This window comes from Myotis yumanensis, unplaced genomic scaffold (assembly GCF_028538775.1).
Source record: "Myotis yumanensis isolate MYYU_CA2020_CCGP unplaced genomic scaffold, mMyoYum1.0.hap1 SCAF_9, whole genome shotgun sequence".
Taxonomy (NCBI): domain Eukaryota; kingdom Metazoa; phylum Chordata; class Mammalia; order Chiroptera; family Vespertilionidae; genus Myotis; species Myotis yumanensis.
The window spans coordinates 1,017,956-1,041,676 of NW_027223760.1; the positions used below are offsets into that span (position 1 = coordinate 1,017,956).

The following is a 23,721-nucleotide window of genomic DNA, read 5'->3' on the forward strand; positions in this document are numbered from 1 at the left end:
AGGGGCTGAGGGCTGTTTGCAGGCTGGCCAAGCCCCTCAGTGGGAACCCTACCCCGTGAGGGTGTGGCCAGCCTGGGTGAGTGGCTGAGGGCCGTTTTCAGGCTGGCCACAGCCCCTTCAGGGTGGGGGGGTCCTGCTGGGGTGCCTGGCCAGCCTGGGTGAGGGGCTGATGGCTGTTTGCAGGCTGGCCACAGCCCCCAGCCACCCAAGCTCCCAGTGGAGGCTGGTTGGAAGCAGATATCTGGGATTTATTTTTCTTCTATAATTGAAACTTTGTTGCCTTCAGCAGAGGCCAGAGCCAGCCAGGGCAGGGGAGAAGCTTGGCTTCCTCCATCGCCGGGGCAACCAAGCCTCCTTCTTGCTCCAGCTCCGTGGCTGCTGGCCGCCATCTTGGTTGGGTTAATTTGCATATAGTCACTCGGATTGGCTGGTGGGTGTGGCTTGGGGCGTAGCAAAGGTACGGTCAATTTGCATGTTTCTCTTTTACTAGATTAGAGGCCTGGTGCGCAAAACTTGTGCACGGGGGGTGGGGGGGGTGGGGGGAGGGGTCCCTCAGCCCAGCCTGCACCCTATTGCAATCGGGACCCCTTGGGTAGGGTCCCTAGGCCTGGCTGGCGATCAGGGCCTATCAGGGCTTTCCTTCCCCCAGCTGCCGGCAGCTGGCCCTGCCCCCACCGCTGCTTACCATCTGTGCAGCACTGCCACCCCTTCCCCCTGCCACCGGTCACATCCCTCTGCAGGCAACAGGTGTGGAGTGTGACCGTTTGGCTAGCCTGGGCCTCCCTCCGCAGGGCGATCGTGGGGCGATGGCCGGGCCCCCTTACCAACTGCATCGCACCCGCCTTGGCTGGCCTGGCACCAGTGCATGTCATAGCGTGGTCGTCCGGATGGTAATTCTGCTGTTTGGTCATTCAGTCAATTTGGATATTATGCTTTTATTATTATAGATAAGCACTCACATGCCTTTCTGACCATTCTCAGTTTATAAACAGACTTACTTGTTGTTTTCTGTCTCGATAGCCTCGAATAAATGACTGAATAATTATTGCGTTTTTCAATCTTCGCCTTTCTTCCTGAATAAAGGAGGAAGGAGGGGAAAGTCGGTCAGAATCAGTGAAAATAACATTTAGTTAGTAAAGACTTAAAAATTACAACTATATAATTCACATAGCACAAAATTCACTTTTTAAACTGTACCATCACCAATTTTTAATATATTCAAATTTGTGCAACCATCTATCTAATTTTAGAACACTTTTATCACCCGCTCCCCAAAATAACCGTGTACCTATTAGCAGTCACCATCATTCCCTGTCCTGCTTCCCCTACTTCCATGCCCTTGGCAACCACGTGAACTTTCTGTCTGTACTCTGGCTATTTCATATAATCACAGAGTATGTGACTTTTAAAAAATATATATCTTTTTATTGATTTCAGAGAGAGGAAGGAAGAGGGAGAGAGGGAGATAGAAACATCAATGAGAATCATTGATTGGTGCCTTCTACACACCCCCTACTAGGGAATGAGCTGCAACCTGGGCATGTGCCCTAACCGAGATTCAAACTGGTGCCCAGGACGATGCTTAACCGAGCCACACTGGTCAGGCTGTGGCTTTTTCACTTGGCATGAAGTGTGTTTGTTGTAAAATAATTTTTATTTTTATTTATTTATTTATTTTTTGAAGAAGCATGGAAGAGACAGAGAGAGAAACATCGATGTGAGAGAGACATATGGATTCTATGCCTTCCACACACTCCCCAACCAGGGCCTGAGGGATCAGGGATCAGAGCCTGCAACCCCGGTATGTGCCCTTGATGGGAATCAGACCCAGGACCCTTTAGTACATGGGCTGACACTCTATCCACTGAGCCAAACCAGCTAGGGCTGGTATGACTTTTTTTTTTTTTTAATATATTTTATTGATTTTTTACAGAGAGGAAGGGAGAGGGATAGAGAGTTAGAAACATCGATGAGAGAGAAGCATCGACTAGCTGCCTCCTGCACACCCCCTACTGGGGATGTGCCCGCAACCAAGGTACATGCCCTTGACCGGAATTGAACCCGGGACCCTTCAGTCCGCAGGCCAACGCTCTATCCAGTGAGCCAAACCAGCTAAGGCGTATGACGTTTTTTAAGGTTCACCCACATTGTATCACATATCAGTCTTTCAGTCCTTTTTATGCCCGATTAATATCCACTGTATGGCTGCCTCACATTGAGTTTATCAGCCAATGGACATTTGTGCTTCCACTTTGGGCTTCTATGAGCAATACTGCTATGGACATTCATGAACAGTTTTTGCATGGACAAACCGTTTTCATTTCTCTTGGGTGAATACAGGAGTGAAACTAATACCTGAGGAACTGCAGACTGTTTTCCAGAATCCCACCAGAATAGTGACTTTTTTTTTAGGTTTTGGTTTTAAATATTTAAAGAATACAGACAGGCAATACAAACACCTATTTTAAGGGTCACAAATTTGTTTCAAAGCAGAAAACTCCGATTTTTACTGACTTAAGACTGTCTTCAGTGACCTAGCAAAATAATGTATTCATCATCATTAAAACATTGCAGGTACCACGTTTGACAGCCTGCTGTGGCCAGCCCTAAGAAAGAGCCTTCACGTGCACCTGTACAATAACCTCCCAGGTGAGAATTTCTCTTGTTTTAAAGATGCAGAAACTGAGGGTCAGCAGTCAAACTCAGGCTGACACTAAACTGGGTACTCCATCTCCCACGTGGTACTGCTTCATGCCTTTTAGGAATGCCGCATAATCCACAGACTGCCCTTTTGTCCATCTTTCCTACATTGGTGTCAGGATAAATGCTTTACTGTAAAATCCAACAAATCCAGAAATGTTTCTAAAGCTCAATATATACGCGTAAATATACATATATTCGATCACACTGAACAAATGCATATATATATATATATAAAAAACAGAAAAACCCAGAATCAAAAAATACTTATTTATAGACGATTAAAAAACTGTTTTTACCTCTCTTTTTCTTCTTTCTTCCTGAGTACGATGTAAAAGAGAAGCCTTTTCTTCCTAAACATAAAGAGAAAAATTATAGAATGTTTTGACTCAAAAAGGATTCTAAAGATCATCCAATCAAACCAACTGACTTAGCGAGAAATCTGAGGCACAAGAGGTTAAATGGTTTTCAGAGGTCACAAATCTAATTAAAGATAGTACTTCAGTAGTTTCCTAAGAACAAAACCTATTTCTTCACACACAGTGAGTTCGAGTGAAACAGGAGCTATGAATGAGATTGGTCATTGTATCAATGCCAATACCCTGCTTGTGACAATGACTACTTTTGCAAAGTACAGCCCCCAGGGGAAATGAAGCAATGTCAAAGAGGGAATCTTTCTATATTATTTCTAACAGCTGCACAGAAGTCTACAATTATCTTAAAACAAATTTCAATGGAAAAATCAATTTCTTTATGGTTATCAAATTAATAAATTTTAATGTTTTTTCATCATAAATAAAACTGCATTTTAAACAAAGTTATTCAGTACATAGAAAAGACTAAATAATAAGTGGGACAATTAAACATTTCAAATAGAATAAAAATACCCTCCCACCTGGCCAGTGTGGCTCAGCTGAGAGTCAATATATGAACCAGGAGATTAAAAATAGTGGCAGAGTAAGTGGATGCTGCACGGACATGCTCCCAGAAACAAACTGTAATTACAAGTAAAATACAGAAAAATTTCCTGAATAATCAACAGAAAACTGGCAGGAGAGAACCCCAATACCGGAGGACCAAAAGTGGAGACGGCATAGAGACTGGTAGGAGGGGCAGAGGCGCAAAAGGGCTGGCCGGGCCGGCACTCACAGATGGCAACTGAAGTCCCGGAGAGATATCTCAGCTGTGATGGGGAGCCACTGAGAACTCTGGGATCTAATCCCCAAGCTGGGCCCCCCAGAAGATAGCACCACAACTGAGAAGGGTACCCACCTAACATCTGGCTGTGAAAAGCAGCAGGCTGCTGTCTGCCAGGAAGTGACAGCTGGAAATTCAGGCATCCTCTTAAAGGACCAACACACAAAATTCCCTGAGGAGCCACCCACCTTGTGCTCCAGCAGAGGGAGGGCAGAGTGGACTGGAGCTGTGCAAGCAGAAGCCAGGATTGGGGACTCGGAGGTTAGAACTCAGAAGGCAGACACCCCCAGTTTCCTGGGCTGAGTCATTCCCTCATACAGGGGAGAACATCTAACCCACACAGACATTTGCCTTGCCTGGGGGGTAAGACAGTTGACACACCCTTTTGGAAAACACCTTGCCCTGAGACCACTTAAGAGACTAAAAATAACAATTAGCCTCTACCCAGAAGCAACTACCCCACCCTGTTAAAAAAAAACTCTCACCACACATGAGGACGATTGCCTGGGAGCAATTTCAAATTGGGATCCTATCAGTCTGTGGACAGAGGTGGTCTCTGGAGGGGTTGAGTCTTTGCCTGATCTAATTAGCCAGGAGCAGCGTTTGACACTGTCCTGCACTAGAGATTGAGAGGTGTAGAGGATCTACCTAATACAGAGTCACAAACCCAAACAGGCAGCCAAAATGAGGAGACAAAGAAACCCCCAAATGAAAGACCTAGCAAATTCTCCAGAAGAAGAGATAAAGCAGAGATAAGAAACTTATCTGAAACAGAGTTCAGAGTAATGATGTTAAAAATGCTCAACAGTATGAAAAAAGATATAGTAACTATGAAAAAAGAATAGTCTGAGATAAAGAATGACATAACACAAATAAAGGACACATTGGAAGGAGTACACAGCAGATTAGGGGAAGCTGAGGATCAAATCAGTGAATTAGAAGACAGAGTTGAAAATATCACTCAATTAGAGAACCAAAAAAGAAAAAAACAATTAAAAAACAAGAGGACAGCTTAAGGGAGCTGTGGGACAATGTGAAACGTAACAATTTTAGAATAGTAGGTGTGCCAGAAGAGGAAGAAAGGGAGAAAGGAATAGAGAAGGTGTTTGAAGAAATAATGGTAGAAAACGTCCCTAAACCTGGTAAAGGAAAAAGTCACATAAGTTCAGGAGGCACAGAGAACCCCAAACAAGAAGAACCCAAACAGACCCACACATCATAATTAAAATGCCAAAAATTAAAGACAAAGAGAGAATCTTAAAGGCAGCAAGAGAAAAGAAAACTGTTACCTACAAAGGAGTTCCCATAAGGCTGACACCTGATTTCTCATCAGAAAGGCCAGAAGGGAATGGCATAAGTACTCAAGGTAATGGAAAGCAAGGAGCTGAGACCAAGATTACTATATCCAGCAAGGCTATCATTCAAAATAGACGGTCAAATAAAGAGCTTCCCAGACGAAAAAAAAAAAAAAAAAAAAAAAAAAAGGCTAAAGGAGTTCATCACCACCAAGCCAGCATTACAAGAAATGCTAAAGGGACTGCTGTAAGGGATTGCTGAGGAGAAGATACAGAGAGAGAAACCTAGCCACGCAGAATTAAAATGGCTATAAATAGGTACCTCTCAATAATAAACCTAAATGTAAATGGATTAAATGCTCCAATCAAAAGGTGTAGAGTAGCTGAATGGATACAAAAACATGACCCAAGTATATGCTGTCTACAAGAGACCTACCTCAAAGCAAAAGACACACACAGGATGAAAGTGAAGGGATGGAAAAAAAATTCCATGCAAATGGAAAAAAAAAAAGCTGAAGTAGCAACACTCATATCCGACATAATAGACTTTTAAAAAATCATGCTGGACTAACCGGTTTGGCTCAGTGGATAGAGTGTCAGCCTGTGGACTGAAGGGTCCCAGGTTCGATTCTGGTCAAAGCCATGTACCTTGGTTGTGGACACAACCCCAGTTGGGGGGTATGCAGGAGGCAGCTGATGGATGTTTCTCGTTCATCAATGTTTCTAACTCTCTATCCCTCACCCTTCCTCTCTGTAAAAAAAATCAATAAAATATATTTTTTTAAAAACACAAAAAACATCATGCTAAGCGAAATAAGCAAGTTGGAGAAAAGATAAATATCATATGATATCACTCATTTGTCAAATATAATGAACAACATAAACTGATGAACTAAAATAGAGCCAGCGGACACTTGAAACTAAAGAGAAAATGAACAAATGGGACTACATCAAAATAAAAAGCTTCTGCACAGCAAAAGAAACCATCAACAAAACAACAAGAAAACCCACTGCGTGGGAAAACATATTTGCCAACGTCATATCTGATAAGGGCCTAATCTCCAAAATTTATAGGGAACTCATACAACTTAACAAAAGGAAGATAAACAATCCAATCAAAAAATGGGCAAAGGATCTAAATAGACACCTTTCAAAAGAGGACATTCAGAAAGCCAAGAGACATATGAAAACATGCTCAAAGTCACTAATCATCCGAGAGATGCAAATCAAAACAACAATGAGGTACCATCTCACACCTGTCAGACTGGCTATCATCAACAAATCAACAAACGACAAGTGCTGGAGAGGATGTGGAGAAAAAGGAACACTCATGCACTGCTGGTGGGAATGCAGACTGGTGCAGCCACTATGGAAGACACTATGGAGTTTCCTCAAAAAACTAAGAATGGAACTCCCATTTGACCCTGTGATCCCACTTCTAGGAATATATCCCAAGAAACCAGAAACACCAATCAGAAAGAATATATGCACCCACATGTTCATAGCAGCACAATTCACCATAGCTAAGATCTGGAAACAGTCTAAGTGCCCATCAGTAGATGAATGGATTAGAAAACTGTGGTACATCTACACGATGGAATACTATGCTGCTGTAAAAAAGAATGAACTCTTACCATTTGCAACGGCATGGATGGAACTGGAGAGCATTATGCTAAGTGAAATAAGCCAGTCAATGAAGGAAAAATATCACATGAATTCACTCATTCATGGATAATAAAGACCATTATAAACTGATGAACAATAATAGATACAGAGGCAGAGCTGCCTCAAACAGATTGTCAAACTGCAGCGGGAAGGCCGGGGAGGGTTGGGGGACAGGAGGGAGGGGGGGGTAAGAGATCAACCGAAGGACTTGTATGCATGCATATAAGCATAACCAATGGACATAAGACACTGGGGGATAGGGGAGGCCAGGGGATTGTCAAGGGCGGGGGGAAAAAAAAAAGGACACATATGTAATACCCTTTGTAATACTTTAAGCAATAAAAAAATAAAAAAAATTAAAAAAAAATAATAAAAATAAAATAAAATAAAATACAATTCAAGAAAAAAATAAAATAAAATAAAATAAAATAGAGCCAGCGGAGGGAAAAATATTCTAAAATATAATAGAAGTAATCCTGTTATTTGCAGATTTTTAATATTTCCTACAACTTTTGTGATATCATTCTATGTTAGTACAGATCATTCTATGTTAGTACAGTTTTGGTAATATTATTATACTTGAGTCCATTTAGTCTTGAAATATTGATGTTTACTGCATGTAATATTATATGTAAGATCATTTTTCTTGAATAACAGGAGTTTATTGCATGTAACATTACCATGTTTAAAATCGTTTTTCTTGCCAAAAAAAATCACTCAATCAGAGAATCAAAAAGGAATAACAATTAAAAAATAGGAGGACAGCTAAAGGGAGCTGTGGGACAACATGAACGTAACAATATTAGAATAGCAGGTGTGCCAGAAGAGGCAGAAAGGGATAGAGAAAGTCTTTGAAGAAATAGTGGCAGAAAACTTCCCTAACCTGGTAAAGGAAAAAGTCACATAAATTCAGGAGGCACAGAGAACACCAAGCAAGAAGAACCAAAACAGGCCCATGCCCAGACACATCATAATTAAAATATATGAACCAGGAGGTCATGGTTCAATTTCTGGTCAGGGCACATGCCTGGTTGCGGGGTCAATTCCCAGAAGGGAGCATGCAGGAGGTAGCTGATCAATGATTCTCTCTCATCATTGATATTTCTTATTTTTTTAAATATATTTTTATTTATTTCAGAGAGGAAGGGAGAAGAAGAAATAGATAGAAACATCAATGATGAGAGAGAAATCACTGATTGGCAGCTTCCTACACCACCCCCCCCTCCACCCCCACTGGGGATTGAGCCTGCAACCCAGGCATGTGCCCTTGACCATAATCAAACCCGGGACCCTTGAGTCTGCATGCTGATGCTCTATCCACTGAGCCAAATCAGCTAATGCTCATTACTGATATTTCTATCTCTCTCTCCATCTCCCTTCCTCTCTGAAATCAATAAAAATATGTTTTTTTAAAAAAGCCTCCCCTCCCCAGGGCTCATACGGGGAGAAACTGGACTGTCTGGCAGCAGGCAGAACTCAGAACTTGAAGGCAGCTTTCCCTCAGAGGTGCTTGCAGCAATTACCGGGACACTGAGACACATGGCCCCTTAGGGCAGGGCTGAAGATCAACCACAGCTGCTTGCTCCGCCCTGTTGATTCCTAGACCCCGCCCCACCCAGGCTGCGGCAGAGGCTTTTGCACATGAATGCCCTGTCCTTTTGCAACCTGGAAATTACCTAACAAATTGCAGCTGGGCCAGACAGACCCAGAACTTCCAAGAGAAGGCCCAAGGTCCCACAGCAGCTTGCATTGCTTCACAGCTGGGCCTCATCTGGGCACCTCCAAACCCCAAAAAAAGGAAGGGGAATCTGCAGATCTCTTCATAGCTCCTGCTGGGTAACCTCAGGCAGAGGCTAAATTAGCACCTCCTTAGATCCAAGAGCCAGTGTACCCAGTGGTCAGAGTGGGACCATCCAGATTACAACTCCTCAGATCCATAAGGGACACACTCAGGGGGCAGACTCAGTGAGCACCAAAGCCCCACTGAAGCAAGTCTTGCCCCAGAAGGGTGTCTTCAGCACGGAAGTTCTCCCACTGCAGACACAGCTGATTCTCACTGCCAATTGGCCTGGAGGTCAATTCCTCCCAGTGATACCTACAACAATCAAGGCATAACTACAACAAGACTGTGGACAAAGCCCACAAGGGGGTGCACCAAGAGTGTCCACCTCAGGTGACTGGGGAGGCTGAGCCACTGGGCCCTATAGGACACCTAGCACACAAAACCACTCTACCAACACAGGGAAGCATAAAAAATGCGGAGACAAAGAAACAGGTCACAAATGACAGAAATGGAGGAAAGAAAACGACTGGATATAGAGTTCAAAACCACGTTTATAAGGTTTTGAAGAATTTTCTGGAAACCGCCGATAAATTTAGTGAGACCCTGGAGGATATGAAAAAAGACCAACTAGAAATTAAGCATACACTGACTGAAATAAAGAATAATATACAGAGATCCAACAGCAGACAAGAGGATCCCAAGAATCAAGTCAATGATTTGAAATACGAAGAAACAAAAAATACCCAACTGAAAAAGCAAAAAGAAAAAAGAATCCAAAAATATGAAGATAGTGTAAGGATCCTCTGGGACAACTTCAAGCATACCAACATCAGAATTATAGGGGTGCCAGAAGAAGAGAGAGAGCAAGATATTGAAAACCTATTTGAAGAAATAATGACAGAAAACTTCCCCTACCTGGTGAAAGAAATAGACTTACAAGTCCAGGAAGCACAGAGAACCCCAAACAAAAGGAATCCAAAGAGGACCACACCAAGACACATCATAATTAAAATGCCAAGAGCAAAAGACAAAGAGAGAATCTTAAAAGCAGCAAGAGAAAAAAAGTCAGTTACCTACAAGGGAGTACCCATACGACTGTCAGCTGATTTCTCAACAGAAACCATGCAGGCCAGAAGGGAGTGGCAAGAAATATTCAAAGTGATGAATAGCAAGAACCTACAACCAAGATTACTTTATCCAGCAAAGCTATCATTCAGAATTGAAGGTCAGATAAAGAGCTTCACAGATAAGCAAAAGCTAATAAGCCAGTCAGAGAAGGATAAATACCACATGATCTCACTCGTTTGTGGAATATAATGAACAACATAAACTGATGAACAAGGACTGATCCAGAGACAGAGAGGCATTGATTGGACTGTCGGGCCTTGGAGGGAAGGTAGGGGAGGGTGGGGGTAAGGGGGAAAGATCAAACAAAGGACTTACATGCAAGCATATAGGTCTAACCATTGGACACGGACAACGGGGGGGTGAGGGTACGAGCGGGGGGGGGGGGGGGTAACGTGGGGATAAGGACACATATGTAATATCTTAATCAATAAAAAATATATTTAAAAAAATAACAAAATAAAAAAACTTTTTAACAAAAACATATACCCTATTAAAAGACTGTTGGAAAATAAGTAATCACTAATTTAAAATTATACATTGAGCCCAGCCGGTGTGGCTCAGTGGTTGAGTGTTGACCCATGAAACAGGAGGTCAGGGCTCATTCGATTCCTGGGGTTGTGGGCTCGATCCCAAGTGGGGGCATGCAGAAGGCAGCCGATCAATGATTATCTCTCCAGATGTTTCTATCTCTCACCACCCTTCCTCTCTGAAATCAATAAAAAAATATTTTTTAAAAGAAAAGGAGGGGAATGGGAAATCTAGAGTCAAAAGTACAAAGTTATGTTCAGAACTATGGAAAGCTTACAGATAAAAAGTGTCACATTTCTGGTCATTATCTTTATTTATGAACAGAACTGGTTGGTATGTTTATATCAACAACTAGAGGCCCAGTGCACGAAGTCATGCACAGGTGGGGACCCTTGGCCTGGTCGGCGATCGGGGCCAATAGGAGCCGGCCAGTCAGGGAGGGATTGTGGGAGGGCTCCAGGGCATGTCCCGCCCTCTCGCCTAGTCCTGATGCACTGGACCCCAGCAGCAAGCTAACCTACCAGTTGGAGTGTTTGCCCTCTGGTGGTCAGTGCGCATCATAGCAACTGGTCGAGCAGCTGACTGAACAGATGACCAATCAGTCAGACACTTAGCATATTATGCTTTTATTATATAGGATTTATTTTCCTTCTATTTCCATTTGTCCAAATTTAATGTGTTTTCATCATTTGATCATAACAAAAAACCTCGGATTTCCTGAAATAGTATACTCTGTTATAATTACAAAAAAATATTTAATATCTGAAATTTAATAAACCAACACTTTACCTTAAAAAAGGTACATGCTGGCAAAAGTCACTAAATTTACTTTCACACACAGATGAGCTTAGTCATCACTAATCTAAAAGTTCAGAGCTCATGCGCTTTGCATTACCACGTCCCTGTCATCTGCTTCAATGTCTGGTACATGTAGGTGTTCAATAAATATTTACACAGTGAGTGAATGAACATTTCCCTTAAGTAAAACAAAATAGTCTAATAGAAGGAGTAACCATGCCATTGCAATATTTTCAAATCAAAATAGGTACTAAGTATCAAAAATCTTAATTGAATTCTAATCCAACACTAGACTTTCTCAGGAATTTTGAGTTTGAAGCCCAGTGATCTGTAACATAAGCCTAGAGTCAGTTATAGCAGAACCCAGTGGGAGTGGGACACACTGGTGGGAACAAAAGCCACATGCGCTACACTTTATGCAGCAATGAGGCCACAGAGGATGGAAGGTCGGGGGGACCATTTACCTTAATGCCCCTGGAGAGGGAGGGAAGAGAGCAGGAAGGGTACTCCTGGGCCTGGAGACCTCCCTCCTCCTCCTCCTCCACCAGGGTCTCACAGGTGGCCCTTTGCCATCTCCACAAGGTCTACCATACCTATACTATCTGTACCACTGACTTTTGAAACTTTTATTTTTAATTTTAGACCAAAAAAAATTGCAGAATGATCACAAGAGTTCCCTCATCCCTTCTATCTTTTTCCCATTTCCTCCATAACTGGAGTAAAATTAGAAAAAATAAGAAATTAACACAGGTACAGTATTACTAACTACACTACAGACTTTGTTAGAAATTCACCAGTTTCCCACTGATGATTTTTACCTGTTCTAGGATTCCATCCAGATCCTCACTGGACTTACTCTTTCTCCTTAATTCCCACCAATCTGGAACTCCATCTCTGTCTTTCACATCCTGGACTCTGTCCTTGATTTGGGTTTTTCCGATATTCTCTCACAATTAGTGATAGCTCTGAATTTTAATCATAGAGTAAAATATATATCATGACTCCAGTTACATAAACAATCAAATACATATAGGAGAGAAGAAAAACCTCTTCCTCAGAATTTATTCAGTTAATGAATGTAGAGGAAAGAGGCAAACAGCCTACTGCCCTGTGCTAACGCTAGCAGGCAAAAGCCTGAGCAAAAGCAAGAGCTTCCTGATCTCTGAGTATCTTCCTCAAAACACTTAGCAACCACCAAGAGAAAGACAGTAGGAACCCAGAAGACACCAACCACACAACCAGGCGAATCTCACTAGGAATAAGGCACAAGGCCATCAGGCACCACCACTGGATAGAGACAAAGGATACAAAACTTTTATCTTGACAAAAGACTCCTTTTCAACTTAATTATATTCATCTCAAGAGGAAACCTTGCATCGCTCACTACACTAAATATAAAGCCTGTAACACTGACAAAGTATAAAGTACATACTCCTGAAAATAAACACAATGAAGACAAAAGTGCACTGTTACATTTTAAATTAACTAGATTAAAAAATAAACACTGATTACAACAAAACATAATACATTTATTTCTGAAAAGCCCCATCTGGAAACTAAGTTCTTTAAAGCAAAGAACTATGAGGAGCTATGTAAAATTCAAGAGAAACACACTGGCATTCAAAAAAATTTTTATATTAAAAACAGATAATGCTAACTTCCATGTTTATCATTAGCTCAAGCACCTGGTATTTAACACCCTTCTCTGACATAGCTGGATTCTGAAAATGAATCTATAACCAAAACACTAAGTTTGATTTTGGTTCAACAAACTTTGTTTTGAGAAGGCATCAAGGGTCTGACCTTTTGAAAGTGGCCTTCTATCCAGTAATGTTCTCGGTGATTTTTTAAAGGAGGTGGGGCTTGTTTCTATCCATTCACCATACTCATGGAGCTTACTCTTAACTTTATAAATGTGGGATGCAAAATACTTTGCTCAAGCTTTTCACAATTCTTTCCCCCACATGAAGGTGTGTATCCCATGGTTCCAGGTCAAGGGGAGACCTTCCTGCTTCCAGCACAGGGGACCTGCCCATATCTTCACAAAGCTGGAGGATGAAGGCCACTGCCTTGAACAGGGCGATGTATTGACACTCATAGGTACTACTATTTTTATATATACGCTAGAGGCCCGGTGCACAAAAATTTGTGTACTGGGGGGAGTGGGGAGGACTGCGCCCTCTCACAGTCCGGGAGCCCTCAGGGGATGTCCCCATCCTCTGCCTGCTGGCACTCGCCTTGGCTGGCCTGGCACCGCGTGCTTCCCGGCGCCGGCCCCGCCCCCCGCCAACTGGTCATTCCACCGTTCAGTTGATTTGCATATCACACTTTTATTATATAGGATATATTATTGATTTCAGAGAGAAAGGGAGAGGGAGAGAGAAATAGAAACATCCATGATGAGAGAGAATCATTGATCAGCTGCCTCCTGCATGCCCCCCACTGGGGATCAAGCCCGCAACCCAAGCATGTGCCTTTGACCGGAATTGAACCCGGGACGCTCCAGTCCACAGGCCAACGCTCTATCCACTGAGCCAAACCAGCCAGGGTGGTACTACCCTTAACTAGCCTCTCATTTGTGAGATTTACAGGACTGCCTTTGGATACGAAGGTCGTTTCTGATGGAATCACTGACATCACACGTGTGTCTATGTTACTGTTTGTCACAAAGTCACCAACATATTTTTAAAAAATTTCCTCTAGTTTATGAGATAGACAGAACATGTCCTCGAGGGCTTGTCTATTCAAGCCCTTATGTTTGTCAAACAACAAAGGGTTACTGCAGTTAAAAGTATTGGAGACTCCTCAGTTTGCAGTGAGCAACAGCAACCCTGTCTTCCCTGGGGGACAACCAGCTGCCCCAAATACCTGGCCTAGCTATACGTAGACAAGGCACTTAATTACCAAAAGAACCTTACCGATATGCTATTGGCTGTCACTTGTCATCACAACTTTTATGCGTTTGGCCACCTGGCAGCTCCAGACTGCAGTCAGATACAATACCACAGATAAACTGACTTTCCAATTTTAATTCCCCTGTCATATGGGGACTTGCTTTCAGGCTGTTTAGAAGACTTTCCTGTTGTTCCCAAAAGTTTAACAGTTTGCCTTTTCGTTTCAATATAAAGCTTGAGTGATGGTTTCTCACTGGAACTTTGCTCATAATGAGATAGCTTCACTCTCTCAGATTTCAAAATCTTCATTACATTTGTTTTTGTTTTTGTTTTCTATGCAGTCAGCAAGTTTACAAGACTAAAAGCCCGTTCTAGTGGGTCATTACTTCGTCCTTATTTTAAGAAGACAAATGGCAACCATCTATCCTTGGCTCTCTCCCTCCCAGGAGCATGCCCACACCTTCCCTTTCCCGGAGGTGCTTTACCTTTAGCTTTCTCCCTCCTAAGCTCCAACGGTCCTTGTTCTGCCTCCGAACTTGCTAAATAAACTTCGTCTTATTAAAGATAAATTATGCCCGATGGTGTGGCTCAGTGGTTGAGCATCGACCTATGAACCAGGAGGTCTCAGTTCGATTCCCGGTCAGGGCACATGCTGGGATTGCAGGCTGGATTCCCAGAGGGGGTGTGCAGGAGGCAGCCATCAATGATTCTCTCTCATCACTGATGTTTCTATCTCTCTCTCCCCCTCCCTTTCTCTTTGAAATCAATAAAAATATAAAATAAATAAATAATCATAACTATCCTTAGTACCTTACTTTATAAGGCAACCTTTACCTTTAGGCTTTCAAAATGACACTGTTTTTCTTTAACCCCTAATCCATGTCAGACTCAGAAAAAATAAAGGCAGAGTCATAATCCTAATTCGAAATTACGAATACCTACACGTGGCGCACACCTAGCAAATAGCTGTCACCTTCTGAAAGTGAAAATTTGCCATGCTGCTAATAAAAATGACAACCAAACCTACAACAACACACAGGAGAGTCAGCATATAGGGATCCACGCTAGCGATACGGACCAGGGCTACACAGAGCCCATGCTGTGCCTGTACACACAGACGCAACCACGGAAGCTGACGATGCCTGCACCTGGCTCACCACAAAGCTCCCCAGTTCACCTCTTCATGAACGGGCATCTCAGGGAAATCACAGGTTTGATATCCTAGTTAGGTTTCTACTGACACTGAAATAAATACTACTAAATTTAAAGATGTTCCTTCATATACCATTAAATCATCACACACAATACTTTGGGACAGACAATGACCCACACTAAAGAGGTCAAAGCATGAGTAGACAAGTCAATGTCAGAGATCTCCAGGGAGGAGCAAACAGAAATGGAGGTAAGAAATAGAAATCTAGCCCTAACTGGTTTGGCTCAGTGGATAGAGCGTTGGTCTGTGGACTCAAGGGTCTCAGGTTCGATTCCAGCCGGGGGCATGTACCCAGTGGGGAGTGCAGGAGGCAGCTGATCGATGTTTCTTTCTCATCGATGTTTCTAACTCTCTATCCCTATCCCTTCCTCTCTGTAAAAAATCAATAAAATGTATTTTTTTAAAAATAGAAATCTATATTGCCAAAACCAGTTTGGCTCAGTGGATAGAGCGTCGGCCTGCTGACTGAGAGGTCCCGGGTTCGATTCCGGTCAAGGGCATGTACCTGAGTTGCGGGCATATCCCCGGTGGGGGATGTGCAGGAGGCGGCTGATCGATGTTTCTCTCTCATCGATGTTTCTGACTCTCTGTCTCTCTCCCTTCCTCTCTGTGGAAAATCAATAAGATATATTAAAAAAAAAAAATAGAAATCTATAGAGAAAAGTGTATTACTCAATAGTGTTGGGCAACTGAGTAGCCTAAACAAATGACGTCATATACCTAGTCTTCATATCAAAATAGCTTCCTAATGAACCTAAGATTTATATGCAGACACAGCACCATAAAATGTGGGAAGGTAATGTGGGAATAAAATAAATCTCAAAGAGGAAGAAGACTTTCTAAGAAAGATATCACATATTAAGTCTACGTTACTGTTGTCATTAAGTTATTTAAGCTCTTAAGTTACTTAAGAATGATGAATTTTTTTTTCTTTTTATTTTTTTTAACATTCTCACCCCCTTCCCAAAGAACAGTTTCTTTTTTTTTTTTTAAATATATTTTATTGATTTTTTACAGAGAGGAAGGGAGAGAGATAGAGAGTTAGAAACATCGATGAGAGAGAAACATCAATCAGCTGCCTCCTGCACGTTCCCCACTGGGGATGTGCCTGCAACCCAGGTACATGCCCTTGACCGGAATCGAACCTGGGACCTTTCAGTCCACAGGCCAACGCTCTATCCACTGAGCCAAACCGGCTTCGGCAAGAATGATTAATTTGACCACATAAAATTAAAACTTTCTGCACAGAAAAATATCATAACCAAGGTTTAAAAAAGTGACAAAGTGGTAATAAATATTTGTAACACTGCAAAATGAACATTTGTAAAAGCTCAATAATAATTTTAAAAGATTAACAATCAAATAGGAAAATTAGCAAAAGTTATAAATAGTACATAGGAAATAAGCAAAAATATCATTTAAACAGAGGAAATTAATTTTACTCATTTTTGGAAAAAATGCCATAACACAGTGAAATTGGCTTTTTCACCTATGTAATTGGCAAACGACACCTCAGGACAGGCTGTGAGGTGCAGATAGAGGACAGCAGCTACGTCCATGCACTGACATAACCTTTAACGGGCGATCTGGAAATATCTACAAAAATTCAAAATGTACACAGCCACTGACCTGCACTTTTAGAAATCCAAACTCACATATGATAGACACATGACAAGGATATCCACTGCAATGCTGTTTAAATTAGCAAAACACTGAAACCATCTAAATGGCCATCAAAGACATGACAACTAAATAAGCTGAGACATTCATTCTTTACATGGAGTGTCACGCAGCTCCTTACGAGAATGCAGCGCAGACGTGTACGGACCTGGAACTATCTCCAGGGGAAGGCAAGAACATGCTCCATCACGTGTTTAAACCAGAGGAGCGCACACCCTCAGTGAGTCTATGTGCAGAAACAGCTCTGTGAGGACAGTGAATCTGGTAACAGTCCGACTAAAGAGGACTGGGTTAGGGGGTCCTAGTAGGAGCGAAAGGCAGGGCGACTTTTATTATTGTACTTGAATCTGTATTTTCTACTGCTTGAGTTATTACCCATGTACATGTAATACTTTCTCACTTTTTAGAATATAAAACTAATGAAGCTATATGAAAACATAATTTTTAAAAAATCTCAATATAACCAAGAATTTATATTCTCTCTATATAAAAACCTAATATGCAAATAGACCAAACAGTGGAGCAATTGAACAACTGGTCACTATGACGTGCACTGACCACCAGGGGGCGTGCAAGGGACATGGCAGGCATTGGCAACAGGCCACAGAGTGTGGAACATAGCGGGCATTGGCTGTGGCGGGATGGTGGAGCAGGTGATTGGGAGGAGCCAGACCAAGGCAGCGCACCATTCGCTGTCACCGGGGCAAGTCTCTGGTGATTACTAAAAATTCTTTGCTCCCATGCACCACAGTCTCACAGGGTGCTTGCACCCGCTGCCAGCGCCGGCCCCGCTCGCACCCACTGCTGGCACCCAGCGCCGGCCCTGATCGCTCAGCGCTGTCAGTGGGTGCAAGCGGCAGCTGCCAGCCCCGATTGCCCCTGAGGGCTTCTCACCTCCCCCTGCTCCTGAGGGGCGATCGGGGCAGCAGCCGCCTCTCACACCCACTGCCAGTGACAGCCTCACTCGCACCCGCTGCTGGCGCTGGCCCCAATTGCTCCGCACCATCAGCGTGTGCAAGCGGGGCTGGTGCCGTCAGCACACAGGAGCAGCAGTGGCAGGGGTGGGGCTGCGGCAAACAGGACCAAGGGCAGTGACGGGAGGGGCCAAGCGGGGGTGCAGAGGCTGCCACCACAGCCTCATGGCCCACAGTTCCTTTCAAGGTGGATGAATTCGTGCACTGGGCCACTAGTAAGTTCATAAATGAGTGGCTGGGAGGAAAAGAACAATAGGTGTCAGCAACAAGCACATTTACATTTTGTTTCTTAGGTTTTTTTGTTTCAAATTATTACACTTATATTTGAAAACATCTTTTACCTTTTAAGTTCTACAGGCCTAGAAAAGTTAGGGGTTCCTAGGAGCAGTTAGAGACCACTTTCAGAAAGTGTTTTGGATGACTAAGCCTCTTGTTCTCAGAGTACCCTCATCACTTTCCATGCTAATCTCTCACCTCCACAGTTGTGACTCTAAACCTATTTATTCATCAATATGTAAATAACAGTAAATGACAGCATACGTCTCTATTTGATAGTTGAGCTTTAGACCCATTATCTTACCTCCTCTGAAAATTAAATATGACCAAACTTCACTAACAGAGATGTTCTTATATGGGGAAAAATGCTTTCTTCATGCAAATAAACTTAGTGGTAACAAAAAGAAGTTTTTAGAAAAGTAAGTCATATGTAGTTTAAATTAGATAGGAAGATTAGATTTCATTAACCATCAGAATAAAAAAATTATGGTAAAAAATGAGTATATACTGAAGTAAATTTATATAACATGACAATTTCCATAAAATCAAATGCTCAAATTAACTGCTAACCATTTATAAAAAAAGAACTGTAGCAAGTTTATTGATATCTTGATTTAAAATAAAACAGCTATGAGGTTTCCACTGTTTCATCTATTTGGGTTATTGTCATTAGCAATTTCCTCCAGTTAACAATGTAAACAAATGATCAGTTTACATCTGCTTCAAGTTAGTATTTCCCACTCTCAAGCACTGACATGACACTAAAAAGTCTACACAATTCAAAGAACATTTAAGTAAAACCCTTTCCTTTGAGTTAATTACAGTGGGAGTAGAGGTAAGATGGAGGATGTGCAGGTAAATGGCAGAGGGCTTTCAGGGCAAGGAGCTCCTGTCTGATACTGTAGCACTGGACACACATCACTATACATTCATCAAAACCCACAGAAAGTACAGCACAAACAGGGAGCCTAATGTATCAGTATTGGCTCACCAACTGTAACAAATGAACCACACCATTCAAGATGCTAATCACAGGAGAAATGTGAGGTGGAGGAAAGGGGGAATGAAGAACTCTGTTCCATCTGCTTGATTTTCTGTACACCTAAGAAAGCTCTAAAAAATGAAGTCTATTAATTTTTTTTAAAATATTAAAGAAATATTCATTCTACTGCCACGTTCACCTCAACTATCTGGAAAGTTGGAAGGAATTTACTTTCCTTCCTATCTATAAACTCTCCTGTGTCCACATCCATTTCTTTCCTTTAAATCTAAAAATATGTCCCTCTGCTTCTCCCTGGATTCTTCCCACTGTTGCTTCTACCAGGCCCTGACAGCCTGAAACCCCCAGAGTCAACGGAACCCAGTGAATACTAAGTCCATGCACACCCTTCCACCTGCTGGGATACCCCTTCCTGTCCCTGACCTACCCCAATGCCACTCGTCCTTCAAGGCTAAGCCCCTGCCTGGCAGGCATGGCTCAATGGTTGAGTGCTATGAACCAGGAGGTCACATGATTGACTCTCAGTCAGGGCATTTGCCCAGGTTGTGGGCTCGATCCCATGTGGGGTGTGCATCATTAATGTTTCTATCTTCTCTCCCTCTCCCTTCCTCTATATTAAAAAAAAGAAAGAAAAAGAAAAAAAGACTAAGCCCCAACCAACTCTATCCTTTCCTAGACCAGTCCCAAGGGAGACCCAGATGTTGTAACTACTCTCTATTGTAATTTCATCTTTACCTGTTTAAGGCTTATATTCCTAACAACGTTATAATGAGGGCACATCCCTAGCCGGTTTGGCTCAGTAGATAGAACGTAGGCCTGCAGAGTGAAGAGTCCCTGGTTTGATTCCGATCAACAGCACCTGCCCAGGTTGCAGGCTAGATCCTCAGGAGGGGGCGTGCAGGAGGCACCCGATCGATGATTCTCTCTCATCATTGATGTTTCTACCTCTCTCTCCCTCTCCTTTCCTTTCTGAAGTCAGTAAAAGATAAAATCCTATATAATAAAGAGCCAATATGCAAATGGTCATCATGCCCTCATGCCATCACGGCGTAATGGCTCAGACACTCAACACTGGGGAGAGAGGAATGGGGACCAGCCAGGCACAAATGAGCTCACGAGAGAGGAAAAGGGGCCAGCCAGGCTGCGGCTGGGAGAGGGACAAGCTGCATGCCCCTCAGTCCCGGGCACCAGTGGCTGGGGCTGTGGCCCGGGAGAGGGACAAGGCACCCACCCTGTGGTCCTGAGTGCCAGCAGCTGGGGCTGCGGCCTGGGAGAGGGACAATCTGCACGCCCCATGGTCCCAGGTGCCAGCATCTGCGCCTGCGGCCTGGGAGAGGGACAAGCCGCCCACTCTGCGGTCCCAGGCGCCTGAGGCTGCAGCCCAGGCAAAGCCACCCGCCCACAGTCCCCTGCAGCTGGCCCGGGCGAAGCCGGCCTGGGTCCTAGGTGCCTGTGGCCGGCCAGAGGGAGGGAAGCCTGGGTCCCAAGTGCCTGCGACCAGCCGGAGGAGGGAATCCTGGGTCACGGGTGTGGGGCTAGGCAGAGGTGGTTAGGGGCAATCAGGCCAGCAGGGGAGCAGTTAGGAGTGATCAGGCAGGCAGGCAGAGGGGTTAGAGGCGATCAGGCAGGCAGGCAGGCAGGCAGGTGAGCAGTTAGGAACCAGCAGTCCCAGATTGCGAGAGGCAGTCGGAGGGGTCCCAGATTGGAGAGGGTGTAGGCCGGGCTGAGGGACTCCCCCCGCCCCCACCCATGCATGAATTTTGTGCACCGGGCCTCTAGTAAAATAATAATGAGGGCACGATGTTTCCTTACAGTTTCAGATCCTACACAGAGCCCTTAGAAATAACCACTAAAAATGCTCATTTATATTGGGGGAGGAGAAGTATGTACTTATTCAAAATGTTTCCCACTAAGCTCAAGAAAAAAGGGACGATGTCAACTAATTTAACAGAAAGATCATTATAACTTTTGTCTTTTAGGTAAGGGATAGGCCGTAATTCAGCCAAAGAGAATTAAGGAAAATAAGCATGTGTAGGTAGGTGTTCAATATCAGGAAGCAAAATCAAAACTACAATGAAACTACATCCCCACCAGAATTGCCAAAATTAAAGGGACTGACAGTACTGTTAGTAAGAGGTGGAGGCACTGACATCCTCACCCGGCAGGTGTGGCCCGAAAGGGAAAGTGGAGTGTGCTCAGGGTGAAGCCCATGTGTACAACCGGCATCTCAGTGCGTCCACCCGAAGAGAAGACCCACACACAAATGCCTGTGAAGAAGAATGGTTGCCCTGGCCAGTGTGCTCAGTGGTTAGAGAGTCGGCCAGCGCACGGAAGTATCACAGGTTAGATTTGGAGTCAAGGGCACGTACCTGGGTTGCAGATTTGATCCTGCCCTGATAGGCACGCATGCGGAGGCAACCAATTGATGTGTCTCTCTCACATTGGTGCTTCTCTCTTCTCTCTCACATCGGTTTTTCTCTTTCTCTCTCCTCATCACCCCCTGCTCCCTCCCACTTTCTAAAAAGCAATGGAAAAAATATCCTCTGGTGAGAATTTAAAAAAAAGAGTGGATCAACTGTGTCACACAACAGATGGGTGATTCCACCTCTCGGAACTCGGAATGTGCCAAAGACACCAGAGCCAACAAAATGGCAAACTGTATGAGACTCCATTCACAGGTCATTCAACAGGGAAAACTTATCTGTGGTGACAGAGGTGGGAAGACAGTTATCGCTGGGGAAACGCACGCACGGCAGCGAAGAGGGAGGGGGCAGGAGGAAGCCTGGGAACGCTGGGAGGAGTGGTGGCCACACCGCTGTGTTCACAGGTGAAATCCTTCAAGCTGAACCTACTGGTTCAGATTCCTCCAGGAGCCAGTGCACCCGCCCCCAGCACCGCAGGTCACTGCTGCCTCCTCAGGGGCCTGGCACCCTCACCCAGGGCAGCCTGCTGCCAGTGACTGACTAATATGGGTGTACCAGGCGCCAGCCTTGCTGCGAGCTCTGTCCGCACCTGCCCTCTCCCCGTGCCTCCTCAGGCCCACCGCACACGGAGGGGCATGTTGTGACCCTGAGTGACGTCAGCTCCACGCCTCCGTCAAAAGTAGTAGAAAACGGCAATTATGTGCACAGCTAAGAAGCGAGACCTGCCACTCCTCTCCTCGGAGCAGAGGGTTGCCTGGTGGTAACACCGGGCCAGGCCGAGCGGGGTGTGCCAGGGCACCTGTCGGGGGTGCAGGTCCCCGGCCCACACGAGCAGGGCGTGGGCTCTGGCGCGGGGCCGGTGCTGGCTTGCTGTCCACCCTGGTTCTCAACGATTATAAGAACCGTAGCAGAAAAGCCCTAGATTCTCTCCAGAAATACGCTTCCGGGGGCTGGGAAAACATAACTCCACAGCCTCGCCCGGAACACGCGCCGATCAGCTGGCTGCCTCACCCCGAGGCCGTGGGAGCGACCAACGCGGCCGGTGCAGTCCCGCGGCGAAGGCCCCCCGCGCGCGGGGCCGGAGGAGGGCTGCCCGGGGAGAAGGGCTGCCCGGGGGGGGGGGGGACTGCCCGGGGGGGGGGGGACTGCCCCGGGGGAGGGAGGGCTGCCCGAGGCCGGGGCAACACAGTAGCGCGGCCGGTTCCGGCGAAGAAACACTGTGTCCTTAGCTACGGACCGAGGAGGCTGCGCCTCCCGCCTCCCTGCGCGGTCTGGAGCGCGGCGAGCGGGCTTCGCCGGCGACCGCGGCCCCGCACACCTGCTGGGGCCGCGGGCGGTGACACAGCACCGACCCTCGGTTCCCGCCCCCGGAGGCCCGGACGCCGCGGCACCGGTCGCGCTTACCTTCCTGCTCGCGCCTCCGAGGGACACTTTGGGCCTGGTTTTGAAATCCCCTTCAAAGCTGAACATCTTTACAGCCTAGCCCATCGGGGAGCGGCCCGGGCCTGAAAGCGACGGCCAGGCGGGCGGCGGGGAGCGCCGGGAGGGTCCCGGCGGGGAGGACGGCCGCGCCGGGGAGCGCCCTCGAGCCCACCCTGTGCTCTGCCCGCCGGGCCGGTCCTCGCGCGGGGGGCGGCGACACGGAGGGGGCTCCGCCTCACGCCCCCTCATCCACGCCTCCCCGCTGCTCCGGCCCTGGCCGAGGGCGCCGCAGGGAAGAAGACCCGCACTCGCGCCCGGAGCAGCGGCCGGGAGGAAAGATGGCCGCCGGTCGCTGCCGCCGTGCGCGCGCCCGCCATTGACGCCGCGGCGCCCTCCGACGCCCCGCCGGCGTGCGCGCGCCCGCCGTGGACGGCGCGTCAGAGGGTGGGAACGTGACGCCGAGACCTGGGTTTGGACCCAGGCGCGTAGATCGCGGGCGTGGCCTAGGTCGTGGGCGGGACCAGGGGCGGGGCGCGGAGGTGGGCGGGGCCTGGGTCGTGGACGCCTTGGCCTCTGAGTTGGACTTACCTGTCAGTTGTGCACCTTTTAGGGAAGCAGGCTGGGAGGGCTCCATAAGATGCCAAACGACCCATCTGAGAAAAAAGGATCAGATACTTAGTGCCTGTAGGGAGTGCGTACATATCCCGTCATGACCTGGCTAGCCTCTGTAACGTACTCCTGTACA

General features: G+C 45.5%; 1 protein-coding gene across 4 annotated transcripts in view; it reads right to left on the minus strand.

Moving 5' to 3' along the window:
- Positions 1-23,313, minus strand: part of UBE3C (ubiquitin protein ligase E3C) — a 121,073-nt gene extending 97,760 nt beyond the window's left edge. For all 4 annotated transcript variants that reach the window (XM_070423566.1, XM_070423565.1, XM_070423567.1 and 1 more), the window contains exons 1-3: positions 22,959-23,313; positions 3,000-3,053; positions 999-1,073 (exon numbers count right to left, since the gene is read on the minus strand). In XM_070423566.1, the coding sequence (XP_070279667.1) occupies positions 999-1,073; positions 3,000-3,053; positions 22,959-23,024 (195 nt within the window). In that variant the 5' untranslated portion in view covers positions 23,025-23,313. The remainder of the gene's footprint in view (positions 1-998; positions 1,074-2,999; positions 3,054-22,958) is intronic.
- Positions 23,314-23,721: the final 408 nt, after the last annotated feature.